The 13,307-nt window shown below is 41.5% G+C and overlaps 1 protein-coding gene and 1 long non-coding RNA gene across 2 annotated transcripts; both read right to left on the bottom strand.

The window, feature by feature from the left end:
- Window positions 1-4,610: 4,610 nt before the first annotated feature.
- LOC118359447 (uncharacterized) lies at window positions 4,611-8,459 on the bottom strand. The gene is made up of 3 exons (XR_004820666.1): window positions 8,063-8,459; window positions 7,786-7,968; window positions 4,611-4,767 (listed from the first exon to the last, which is right to left on the bottom strand). It is a non-coding gene; the product is annotated as an uncharacterized LOC118359447 (long non-coding RNA).
- Window positions 8,460-8,982: 523 nt separating this feature from the next.
- Window positions 8,983-13,307, bottom strand: LOC118360302 (transmembrane protein 26). The gene is made up of 4 exons (XM_052482583.1): window positions 13,114-13,307; window positions 11,411-11,558; window positions 10,238-10,951; window positions 8,983-8,991 (listed from the first exon to the last, which is right to left on the bottom strand). The coding sequence occupies exons 1-4, from the start codon at window positions 13,305-13,307 to the stop codon at window positions 8,983-8,985; spliced, it is 1,065 nt and encodes a 354-aa protein (XP_052338543.1).

Raw genomic sequence — 13,307 nt, 5'->3', positions numbered from 1 at the left:
GATTAATATGCACACGGTTGCATGTTTGCCCCTTCATGATTCTTTGAGACGAGAGAGGAAATCTCGGCAAGTGATGTTTTAGCACCTGTTTTGTTTGAGGGAGTATGTGTGTGTGTGTGTGTGTGTGTGTGTGTGTGTGTGTGTGTGTGTGTGTGTGTGTGTGTGTGTGTGTGTGTGTGTGTGTGTGTGTGTGTGTGTGTGTGTGTGTGTGTGTGTGTGTGTGTGTGTGTGTGTGTGTGTGTGTGTGTGTGTGTGTAAGTGCTCGTGTGCCTGCGTGTGTGCGTGCGTGCGTGCGAATCTCCGTCTGTCTCTGTCTGTCTGTGGTTGTTCATGTGAAGAAAAAGCCCTTGGTTTGAGAGGTAGAGGGCTGATTTCATTTTCCCATGCACACTGTCTTGCAGTTGTCTCTTTTCTCCTCACTCTCTCTCTCTCTCTCTCTCTCTCTCTCTCTCTCTCTATCTATCTAGGGCAGCCCATGGTTTAACGAACAGCGATCAGCTGGCAGTCCCATCCTCCCATGTGCCCACACAATCTTGTTAAAGCATGCAGCTAATCTGTGGAGGAAATGGACTCTTCTCAGGCAAGCAGGTCTTTCATCATGCCATTGTCTGCCTTGATCACGCTCCCTCTCATACAAATACATATAGGTGCATAAGAAGAAGCCCGTTAGACTTAAAGAAGTTCATCGCACATTAGCTTGTCGCCTGATTCCTTTGACAGTCAGGAGAGTGGGTTGACATATTGGCCAATCTGTATCTGACATTTAATTGAGAGCTGCATTTGGAGCAGAGCTGACTTCTCTGTACGGTTTGTTCTTTATTTGTACAGACGTATCTTAATTTGATCATCCAGTTGTTGCAGGAATTTCCCTGCACGGCAAGAAATGCGACCTTGTAGTGTATTCAAGGTTTAAAAAGGCATCTTAAGTTTGTAATTTACACTTAAAAATGTCAGACTTGATTTGCACTAATGAAAAATGTATCAACCCCTATAACAAATGTCCATTAGTTATAATCCATCATAGATATGCACATTTCCTGTTGCTGCAGGATTATTTTCCTGCTGTGTGAAATTGGCTCAAATTAAGATACAGTATCTGTATCTCTCAAGTGAAAGTTGGTCCTACATGGATAATTGAAACCAATGTGACATAAAGTAGAAACACAGAGAATACAGCTCTCTAACTGTTCCTCTAGAGGCTATCTGGTTTCCAGTCCATCTCTCCCTCCTCCCACTGGGCACACCACATCATTTCAATGTGGATAATTGGGTTTATCAAGCGCCGATCAATGAGATTACAACCTATATTTACACACTCAAAAAGACAGACAAAAGTTTGTTGAATTTCCAATATGTTATCACTATTCTTTCAACCATCTAAAAGCATAAGCAAATTCTAATGGAAGACAATGTCAGAAATGTTGTCAGATATTTTTTTCATCACTGTGCTTCATCTAATAGCAGAACCAAATGACCTGGATGGAAGTTGAGAATACATTAAAAGTGCAAGGTGCAAATGAGCAATTCCGTTCGAAATTCTGCACAGATTATTAGAGCAATTGTGAAAATCTCCACAGACCTGCGATGACCTATGTATGCTATCTTGAACATGCAGGCTTTTTATGATTACATAAGAAGAAATGTATAGTTTCACTAACCTCAAAATGTGGCCATGGATGTGATACTAATTTTAAGGTTGAATGTTGCATTAGTTAACTTTAGGCTATTTACTATGAATTAATATTGAGTTGTGTTCGGTTGACAATGCATCCAAATATCAATGAATGAGAATTATATTCTGCTTGGATAGTTCCATCTGCTCGGATAGTTCCACTGACTTAGTCTGGCTTTAATTCCATTTTGTCTACAAATGAATAATTCATATTTTATTTTTTACTTTTTATTTCACCTTTATTTAACCAGGTAGGCTAGTTGAGAACAAGTTCTCATTTACAACTGCGACCTGGCCAAGATAAAGCATAGCAGTGTGAACAGACAACAACACAGAGTTACACATGGAGTAAGCAATAAACAAGTCAATAACACAGTAGGGAAAAAAAGAGTCTATATACATTGTGAGCAAAAGGCATGAGGAGGTAGGCGAATAATTACAATTTAGCAGATTAACACTGGACTGATAAATGATCAGTTGATTATGTGCAAGTAGAGATACTGGTGTGCAAAAGAGCAGAAAAGTAAATAAGGTAGGTAAATTGGGTGGGCTATTTACAGATGGACTATGGACATGTATATGTTGGATTCACATCTCCATCTCAGCCAAAAATCTAAGTTAAATAGATCATAAAATAAAACTTGAAATGCACTTTAACATAGATTTTTGGTTGAGGTGAAGACGTGAATCCTAGATATCAATGATTAATTTGTAGACAAACTGGAATTGTGTTTGGTTGCGTTGACTACCAAACACAATTCAATGTTAATAAATATCCTTACATTTGAATTCAAACCCTTGGCCTATTGTATTATCTAGGTTTAGTTGAATTCTGGGTTATATTGAAACAATATTTTTATTTTTTATTTTATTTCACCTTTATTTAACCAGGTAGGCAAGTTGAGAACAAGTTCTCATTTACAATTGAGACCTGGACAAGATAAAGCATAGCAGTTCGACACATACAACGACACAGAGTTACACATGGAGTAAAACAAACATAGTCAATAATACAGTAGAAACAAGTATATATACGAAATGACCAAATGAGGTGAGATAAGGGAGGTAAAGGCAAAAAAAGGCCATGGTGGCAAAGTAAATACAATATAGCAAGTAAAACACTGGAATGGTAGATTTGCAGTGGAAGAATGTGCAAAGTAGAAATAAAAATAATGGGGTGCAAAGGAGCAAAATAAATAAATAAATAAAATAAATAAATACAGTAGGGAAAGAGGTAGTTGTTTGGGCTAAATTATAGGTGGGCTATGTACAGGTGCAGTAATCTGTGAGCTGCTCTGACAGCTGGTGCTTAAAGCTAGTGAGGGAGATAAGTGTTTATAGCTCTTGATGACTTTGCAAATGCTATATAGGCCTAAATAAAGTAGCATCATTGATGATATATGAGTGGTAAAGTATGGTCATATTTAATTTGCTCTGTTAAACCTAACCTTTGGAATGACTTCAATAGGTACAGTGAACGTATTTCATTTTTAAGTGGAGATCTCTCAACAATCATTCTCACGATAGCACATTGCTCATAGTCAGTGACAAATATCATAGCTGGTGAATGTGGCAATACAACATCAAAAATGTTTGTTGTTGTTTTTCTCTGATAGTGGCTATAACATTGAAGATCTGACCAACATGTTTTACATAAGTATTCAGACCCTTTGCTATGAGACTCGAAATTAAGCTCAGGTGCATCCTGTTTCCATTGATCATCCTTGAGATGTTTCTACAACTTGATTGGAATCCACCTGTGGTAAATTCAATTGATTGGACATGATTTGGAAAGGCACACACCTGTCTATATAAGGTCCCACCGTTGACAGTGTATGTCAGAGCAAAAACCAAGCCATGAGTTCAAAGGAATTGTCCATGGAGCTCCGAGACAGGATTGTGTCGAGGCACAGATCTGTGGAAGGGTACCAAAAAATGTCTGCAGTATTGAAGGTCCAAGAACACAGTGGTCTCCTTCATTCTTAAATGGAAGAAGTTTGGAACCACCAAGACTCTTCCTAGAGATGCCCCCCCGGCCAAACTGAGCAATCGGGAGAAGGGCCATGGACAGGGAGGTGACCAAGAATTTATTTATTTTAATCAATTATAGAATAAGGACGTAACCTCACAAAATGTTGAAAAAGTCAAGGGGTCTGAATACTTTCCGAAGGCACTGTACCAAGCTGTTCTCCAGCTACACCAATTATTTGGTGGCATGGAAATATATTTAGGATAGTTTTATCTAAAAAGGAAAACTTTTTCAATGTTTTACAAAAAAAAAAAAGGAAATTCACTGAGAAGGATGGTCCTCTCCTTCCTCCTCTCAGGAGCCTCCACTGGTAGAGTTGCTTACCAAGATGGCATGGAATGCTCCTGAGTGGCCTAGTTACAGGTTTGACTTAAATCGGCTTGAAAATCTATAGCAAGACTTGAAAATGGCTGTCTAGCAATGATCAACAATCAACTTGACAGAGCTTGAAGAATTTTTAAAAGAACAATGGGCAAATATTAGACACCCATCTGTAATTGCTGCCAAATGTGATTCTAACATGTATTGACTCAGGGGTGTAAATACTTATGTAAATGAGATATTTCTGTATTTAATTTTCAATATATCTGCAAACATTTCTAAGAACATGTTTTCACTTTAGGTATGCCATAACAAAGGGGTTGAATTCTTATTGACTCAAGACTTATTGACTTATTGACTCAGCTTTTCATTTTTTATTAATTTGTAAAAATGTTTTAAAAAAACATAATTCCACTTTGACGGTATTGTAGGCCAGTGACAAAAAAAATCTCAATTTAATACTTCCCAAAGCCTATGTCTGTTAAATGTGGTCAGGTCGCTTATACTGACATGGTTCAAATTGGTGACCAAATATATGTAGCCCCTTGAAGCCCTTTCTCGTGTTTAAATCTTAAAGTGCTGTAAAACAGTGGCAGGAGATGAGCAGCAGGTGTTCTTAACAAGGGATTTGAGTTCAATTCACTCCTATTACAGCCCTCTGTGTCTGTTGGCCGTCAAGTACAGCGGAGGAGAGCAACATCCTCTGCCTGCACTAGAAGGCAGTGTTTTGGTTCCAGTAAGCTGCCTGAATCGGTGGAAAGATAACAAGATAGAGAGAGAGGCAGACAAGGAGAGGGGTAATGAGAGAGAGACCGAGAGATGGACAGAAAGAGACAGCTCGCAGGGCACAAACTGGTTAAATGAATGTTGTTTCAACATAATTTATCAACGTATTGTGACGTCGAATCTACGTGGGAAAAAAGTAATCTGTTGTTGTGAGGGTAAAATTTCAACCACAAGATTATGTCATCATGGTAACCAAATTTCCAAATAGTCAAACCTTGTGTAAATAAGGTATATCTGTTTTTTATTTGCAAAAAATTCTAAAAACCTGTTTTCACTTTGTAGAATAAGGCTGTAACATAACAAAATGTGGAAAGATTCAAGGGGTCTGAATACTTTCGGAAGGCACTGTACATTGACTTCAATACAATACAAAACAATACAATCTCACCCCCTTCCATAGACTTACGCAGTAATTATGACAACTTCCGGAGGACATCCTCCAACCTATCAGAGCTCTTGCCGCATGATCTGATTTGTTGTCCACCCAATCAAAGGATCAGAGAATTAATCTAGTGCTGAAAGCATAAGTTGCAGCTAGCTAGCACTGTAATTCATAAAATGTAGTTGACTCAAAGAGAGAGAAAGACAATAGTTGAACAGTTTTGAACAAATGTATTTCTTCCTAAATGAAGGACAAGCAAGAGAGAGATGAAGAGTCATTTTTGTTTCACTTTCAGTTTCACTTACTTAGCTAGCAAATGCAGCTAGCTAGTTTAGCCTACTCAAACACCCTGCGAAAAACAGAGGGAGGCTATGTTAGCTAGCTGGCTATGACTATCCAACATAACACTGGAACTCTTCCAAGTCAAGGTAAGCTTTTGGTTTTACAAATGTATTGCCACCAGGGGCCGCCAGTGTTAGTGCTAAACTGCTTACTGACTGTACACTGTAACATTACTGCATGATTGTAGTGGGTTTACTAATGCATACGCGTTAGTTCTATTAGTTATGTTGACTATGGAGTTACTTTAACTAATATAGTAACAACGATGTTGGCTGTGTGTAGCACTTATGATATGGTTTGGCTTGGAAAGTTGTTTTTGCCTGTTCACATACAGCTGATGTGTTGTGGATTGAAGTCCACAAGCGAATGGAAAAGGTGAGAGGAGGAGAGCGCATAGATGCGAGAAGGAATACAATGTGGCTGCTATGAAAGTGAATTGTGTTTACGCGTGATCATTGGTGTATTCATTCTGTCGATTATGTTAAAAATGTTTCTTAAACAGAAGCAAATGGAACGAAATGGGGATAAACATACCTGAATTTGTCCCATAGAAACTCTCCTTTGCAAATGTTGGCAAGAGTGTGCAAGACAGTGTTGAATGTGTCAATGTCTGTACATGTGTCACTGTCTGTCACCTCAAAATGTTCCTCTCCACCTGTGTGCACCTACGTTGTAAACTTTCATTCATAGGTTAGGTTGTAGCAAACTCATGATGGGTATAGGGAAAATTTGAGTATCATGTAGTAGCCTAAACCTATCGCTGTTACAGTGAACTGTGTGAATGTAAAAAATTAATGACAGTCATCCAATATGCTGTAATAGAAATAAGGCCATGCTCATTAAAACATAAACGTCCTCCCTCATCTTAAATGGCACTGACCGCCACTGCTATGGTGTTCTGCTACTATACGTCCTCCAATTCATATGATATTGTACAAATGCAATTTAATTTGTAACGTAACATTACATATTATCCAAATTGCCCTGAGGCTAGGTTGATAAGGAGTTAGATTTGGTGTCAATGCAAAGGCTTGGTTCTCATAGAATGAGAAAGACATTTAGGAGTTTCAAGGATTGCCATACAAGTTGTTTTACATCGTTTTTGCTGGGTTTCATTTTGTTTCCTTTTATGAGAACGATTCATCATTCCTTGAGAGCAGAGAGACCGTTGACAGTTGAGACTGTGTGAATTGAGCCCAGCAGAGCGAAGTGAGCTGCCACCTGCAAGATCCTCACCCAAGCCCCAGGAGTAGCCACATCCCAAATATTTCGTTGTTTTCCTTTGAGTACTGTTGTTGGATTATTTCAGTCTATGTACACAACAATTCAGCATTTAGCTTTATATGTGTAAATCAAAATAATTATTATAATAATATCACTTTCACGAGTTCGGCATCGGAGATGATGACTGGCCTCCCGGCAAGGTGAGTTGTGAACAAACTTGCAGTACGGCCTGTTAAGCACATTTTGTTTGTGCATGCCTCCACCTACTGCGCGGTAGCGTGTCGTCAATCACGTTACATTTATGATACAAAAAAAAAAAATCTAATAATATTCATTTAAAAAAACTTCCAATTAACCCTACACATTAAAAACACACTACCCCATTCCACTACTTTGACCCTCTGCTCCTGTACCATCCCAACGACCTATTAGGAAGGGACACCACGACTCAACACGCCCTGTAATTCTTCTGATGTCAAAACTCATATACCCAAATACTTCTCTGCAGCTGCCAGATTCCAAGAACACAGGATGAGATGTGTTTTATGTGATTGCTAAGTATGAACACTAAGAATCAAACCTTGCTGAAGGATATATCACTCGTTGGCCAATCACTCTGTGCTGGTTCAGATCTACTACTCACAGGGATCCTCTCCAGATCACTCACCTTTGACACATCCTCCTCTAATTTCTTCACTGCCTAAACATACTGTACAACACCCTCTGCAGTACCCTGACTCTGGCCACCTCAAACTGTCTTCAGAGCAACATTGGTACCCCTACAGTTAACACATAATTTTATCAACTGAAACTACACAATCCTCTGTCCCATGCCCTCCTGCACACTTCCCACATATTTCAATCTCCCTCCTCCATACTGCTGCAACATGACCATAAACGTTGCACCTGAAACAGCACAGTGGATTCGGTACAAAAACTCTAACAGGATAACTGACATATCCTACCAAGATTTTGTCAGGTAAAAACTCAAAAGGACTGACAGTGACTCCTCTGTTTCACCACACTCACCACTGGGTCTACGTCGAACCAAACAGCGGGCGTCTCAAACACCAGGAATTTTCAACTTCAATTGCTCCACCTCCACACTTAACGCTACCCCAGAAATGACTCCTTACAAATCGTGCCCGATTCCTAAGAGCAAAGCAAGAAACAGATCTTGACCCAAGTTGCATGACACGGAGCGCCCACTCCCTATGGGCAGAAGAAACAAACAAATATCATATATCAAAGTCCACTACAGGTTACTTTCACTGATTCAACAGCACCCAACTGCTTTCTCACCCACCCTGAAACCACAAATGGATTTGCCAAAAGGAAAGGATCCAGTTTCCCCAAAAATGTCACTCCTACTGGACCAGCCTCTTCTTTATCATGTCCATCGATGTCAGGATCGGGCTCCGAACTCTTCACCACACCTTCCACCTCACTTAACTTGCCCCCGTTCAATTCCATTTCACCTCCAGAACTCCGTCTGGTGCACGGCTCACTCTGTTTGCACTTGACATCAATCTTCTTTGACACCATCTCAATTTTTTTCGCCATCTTCCTCAAATTCAACTCCACCCTCTGGTTTCATCATTCACTTCGACCTCTTCTTACACTTCCATTCCTCCTCAGAAATCCATGTTTCTGTGTACCTGTCCCAATATTCCTCTTCTTGTTCGTCCACCATCTTCCTTCCTCTTTCCTATCCCGACGCTGTACAAAGGAGTGAAGATGGATGCCGTTTAAATACTATGAGGGTGATTGATTAAGCAAGGGTATTCAGGTGAGTGAAGAAGGCTTGTGGCTAATGAAGATTGGATGTGGGTGAACAGATTGGCATGGTCACAGCTCTATGTCCATATGGAGTTCCTTGCTAATAAGTCACATTCCAATATAGGTGTCTGGGACCATATATAGAGTTCCTGCTCTAAGGCTGCATTCCAATACGGAAGACAGTGTCCATATATGGAGTTCATGCTGTGGATTAAATGTGTCCTCTGAAACTTAAAGCTCTCTTCCCGAAACTGTGTTATAAACTACACATTTCCGCAGATGAATCCAAAAGCTGTAATGTCTGACAATGGCCCCAAGTTAATCCTACTGTAAAAGTAACTATATAATAGGCACATCACCAAATCCAATATATCAGAGAGGGGGGTGCTCAAGCAAACTATTAACGGCATTAACATTTGAATTGCTTAATGACACAGTCCAATCTCATCATAAGATCTGTGGAAGGGAGAGCATGTCAAATAATGGAAATGGTCAAGTACACCACCACTGTGAATATTGTTAATATTGTGAATCGTGTTACTTTGAAGGGAACGTTGTGCTTGGAATGCTCTGTCTCATTGGTATGTATCTTTTAATTTGATAAACAGCTGAGCTGTGGTTTGTTTGACTTGGTAACACTGCCATCACATGGTAGAAAATGAAAGGACAACCAACCAAGAGCTTTTTTTCATGTATTTTTCAATAGAGAAAGCTTAAAAGCATTTTCTGAAACAATGTCGATTTTCAAAACAGACACAGATCTCTCAAATCATTACCGTCACCACAATCAACATCATCATCCTCATTACGATCCAAACCAAAAGATCACACTAAGCTATGTCTCAATGTATAATGTTACAAAATGATAACATTTCCAAATAAGACATACAAAATCAGATGTTTCCTAAGAATACACAAAATCAAAGGCACAATAATACATTGCTACGGACTGATCTGGTGTTAGCTAAGTAATGCATGTTACTTTAGGGTTTCCCAAACTCGGTCCTGGGGTCCCCCTGGGTGCACATTTTGTTTCCTGCCCTAACACTACACAGCTGATTCAAATAATCAACTCATAATCAAGCGTTGATTATTTGAATCAGCTGTGTAGTGCTAAGGCAGAAAACAAAATATGCAGCCAGCGGGGACCCCAGGACCGAGTTTGGGAAACACTGCATTAGTTAGTTACCTATAATACACATCGCATTTTGTACTATATGAAGAGAGTCACAGAGAGATTCACAGATGTGACTTGGGTTGTAGTCATCTTGGTTGTATGTCGCGTGATAGTGTTCATGGAAAGTACATCTCTCTCCCTCTCTTATCATAGATTTATCATGGGAATTACATAATATATATGATAACATTTTCAGGGACTCCACTTGCTCAGTGTCTACTACCCTACTCCTTGGCCTCCAGAGACCAGAGTCTATTCATAATATACTTTTTAACTGGAGGTTATAGAGTTGGCAGGCTCTTGGTGTGTGAAGGAGATTCTGCCTAAGGGTCGAGTCATGTATCATGGCATCGTAGGCTCTACACCTGGCAACCCCTCTGATCTGATTCTTTGTCTCTCCCCCTCCACCTCCACCTCTGTCTGGCAGCTCTGTTCTCCACTTTCCTTTCCTCCCTCATCCTCCTCCCCTTCCCCGCTACCCTCCCGCTTCCCCTCCCCCTCCCTCTCCCCATCCCCCTCCACCACCTCCCTCCCCTCCTCTCTCTGGCAGTTCTGTTCTCCACTATCCTGTCGTCTTCCCTCCACCTCCTCCTCCTGGGCTTGTTGGCACCAGGGCATTGCACACCTCTCCAGCCCCCCTAGGCAGCCCTCCCCCTGCTGCTCACACTGCACCACAAAGATCCTGTAGAACTCCAGCAGGACGACAAGGATGTTTTTACAGGTGAAGAAGATCATTAGCTGGTTGAGAACGTTCTCCCTGATCATGAGGTAGAGGCGGTAGATGAGGAATGGCCCGTCCTGGAGCCCCACAGTCAACAGCAGACTCCACACTTCACTGGAGCAGCACGGTGTATAGCAGGAGGGGGGAGCTCCAGGCAGTCCCTCCACTACAGCCACGCTTCCCTCCTGAGGGAAGCCGGGCTGGGACAAACAGGGCTGGAGATGGGCCTTGGGGGGACTGGTCTGGGTCAGAACCAAGGGGAACTGCATGAGGGCCCAGGAAAAGAGGGCAAGGCCCATAATGATAACGGCCCGGTTGGTCTTGACCTCGGGCTCCTTGAAGGTGTCAAAGATGTCCAGGATGTCAGCGCCCAGGCCCACGTAGACCATGAGGAGCTGGGAGAGCTGGTCGCGGGACATGTCTCCTTTGGGCATAAGCCAGCGGCCCAGCACCAGTACGATGAGCATGGTCTGCTCCAGCCCTGCCGCCCAGTTCTCTGGGTCCAGCTGCAAGATGTCCTGCGTCAGTCAACACAACACACAATGAAATGAGATGATACTTTGTCTTCTAAGAAAGTTACTATGTATCTTTAAAAATGCTCCTTAACCAGAAGATAAAATGTACACATTAGAGCCTTGAAGAGGGAATTTATCCTGACTCAATTGTCATTATCTTGTGCTCCAAGATTCAAATAAATTCCTTCCCCAAACTTCAAAAGTAGCCATGAGGCAAAAATTTCCACCCAAAAAATCCCATAAAATAGAAATAGCCCCAAAATTATCATCACAGAAATATCTGAGAGTATCTTCAAGTGAGTCTAATCCAGACTTCTCAATCAATCACATCTCAATCAATGTGTCAATTCCATTTCCCTCGTCCTCCCTTATAATGTATTATTCCCTAGAGATTCACATCTTATCTGTGATCAGGTATCAGTTAATTATTGCTGTGGGGAGGGATTGTAGTGTGATACCTACTGCTGAGATGGGGATGTGAGCCAGCAGCTCTTCTAGCTCGGGTCCAGAGGAGATGTTGACAGGGAGCTTGTACTGCAGCAGGCTGAGCTCCAGGAACCAAATGGAGGGGATGACGGTACTGAGGTAGAGGAAAACCATGGGGGAGAACCTAAAAGCAAAGCGACGAGGAGGGAAGGGGGAAGCTATTTTTAGCAACACACACACGTTTCTTTTGGCCAGTCAGTATAAGAAGTAAGCCTTACAGAAGTGTCCCATTTCAGACGGCCAATTATTCTCATCATGTATGCAAATCCCACTTGACAGTGCAAAGCCTTCTCCATGAGGAAAGAACTTCAAAGTGAGAGGGAGAGAGGGGCCTGGAGTAAGTTATCGTCTCAGCATGCCCCTCCGCACATGGAGGAAATATGAAGGCTGGCTTCTGCAGTATCATTAGGATCGATGGAGGAATCATTCCCCTGTTGAGTTAGAATCGGCAATGGCATAATTTCCTGTCATCCCTTTGAAGGGTGTGGAGCAGAGGTCATCCAGTGTTTATGTTCAGTCAGTTCAGGGCCCTGAGCCATACAGGAGACGACGGTTTGAAAAGGAGTAAGAGTCGCATAAATAGACTGGCTTTTCATGGAAAATGACAGTTAATCCAGCAAGCGAGATAGTTAGAGTGTTGTTGAAGGACATGTCATATTTTTAGGGAGATATACTGTATACATAGAGATGGAGAGCTATACATAGAGAGAGAGAGAGAGAGAGAGGGGAAAGATATTTTGGATGCATACAATAAGTGGCTCACTATAGCTACAGCTCACCACCTCGTAAAAGAGTTCCACCAGTACAGTGGTGAGGTCAATATCCCAATAGAAAAAGGCTCATGTGGAGACAACTACAACCCTTCAATCCCAATTCCACCCCTGTAAAAACAACAACAGGCAGAGCTATGTAGACTGTGAAGACAGCCAGGCCAACGGGTTTATTTGCTAATGTCTTTCTATCTAACATTTCCATTTATCGCAACATGAACAGGAGAGGATTTTTTTTTCCCTTGCATGAAATTAATGAGTTCATTTGTGTGGTTAATCATTATTACAATTGCTGTGTAACCCTGGGGCTGTTTGATTGTTTTTCATTAGGTTTTCCACTTGGGCTACGACTTCCGAGACAGGAATAGATAATAAAGATTGTGCAAAAATGGATGTGCCACTGTAAGTCTTACATTGTGTATTGTGTGTGTGGGTGTGGGTGTGTGTGTGGGTGTGGGTGTGCGTGTGGGTGTGCGTGTGGGTGTGTGCATGTGGGTGTGCGTGTGTGCACTGTGAAAATTATGGAGAATAGATTGAGGAGGACGCTTTATCGAGATCATGCACTATAATGGAGCAGAGGGTTTCTAAATAAGTTGATGATGTGAGTGTGTATATGAATTGGAAGTAAGTGTAGTATGAGTGGCTGATGTTAGCGGGACAAGTTACTGCCTTATGGCTTTATACAGGGCAAAAGGAGGAAGCACTGGCAAATTCATATGTGTTCATTCTTACATAACATTGGTACCAGAAACAGTTTGGCTAATACTTTTCTTTGCCAACAGGAATAATGCATTTTAATGCAGTCATTATAAGACTTAATTGTGTATGATAGGTAATGATTATCATTATTAGCTTTGTGTCATTGCTGTAGAAGGCACTGTAAGGCTATAGATGTTATATAGACGTTACCATTTCCACTCTGCATTGCGGGTACACTTGATGGTGACTGCCATCTCCACCCCCAGCAGAGCCACGCCCATCAGCAGCAGCCAATAGAGGGGCTCCCCTTTGACGGCGACCACACGCCACACGGTCACCACCCCATGCACAGCAAACAGGAAACGGCTCAGCAGAGCCAGCAGGAAGTTGATGATGCGACACAT

This window comes from Oncorhynchus keta, chromosome 27 (assembly GCF_023373465.1).
Source record: "Oncorhynchus keta strain PuntledgeMale-10-30-2019 chromosome 27, Oket_V2, whole genome shotgun sequence".
Classification (NCBI taxonomy): domain Eukaryota; kingdom Metazoa; phylum Chordata; class Actinopteri; order Salmoniformes; family Salmonidae; genus Oncorhynchus; species Oncorhynchus keta.
Note: the sequence above shows the minus strand (reverse complement) of the source record. Positions and strands in the feature narration are given on the sequence as shown.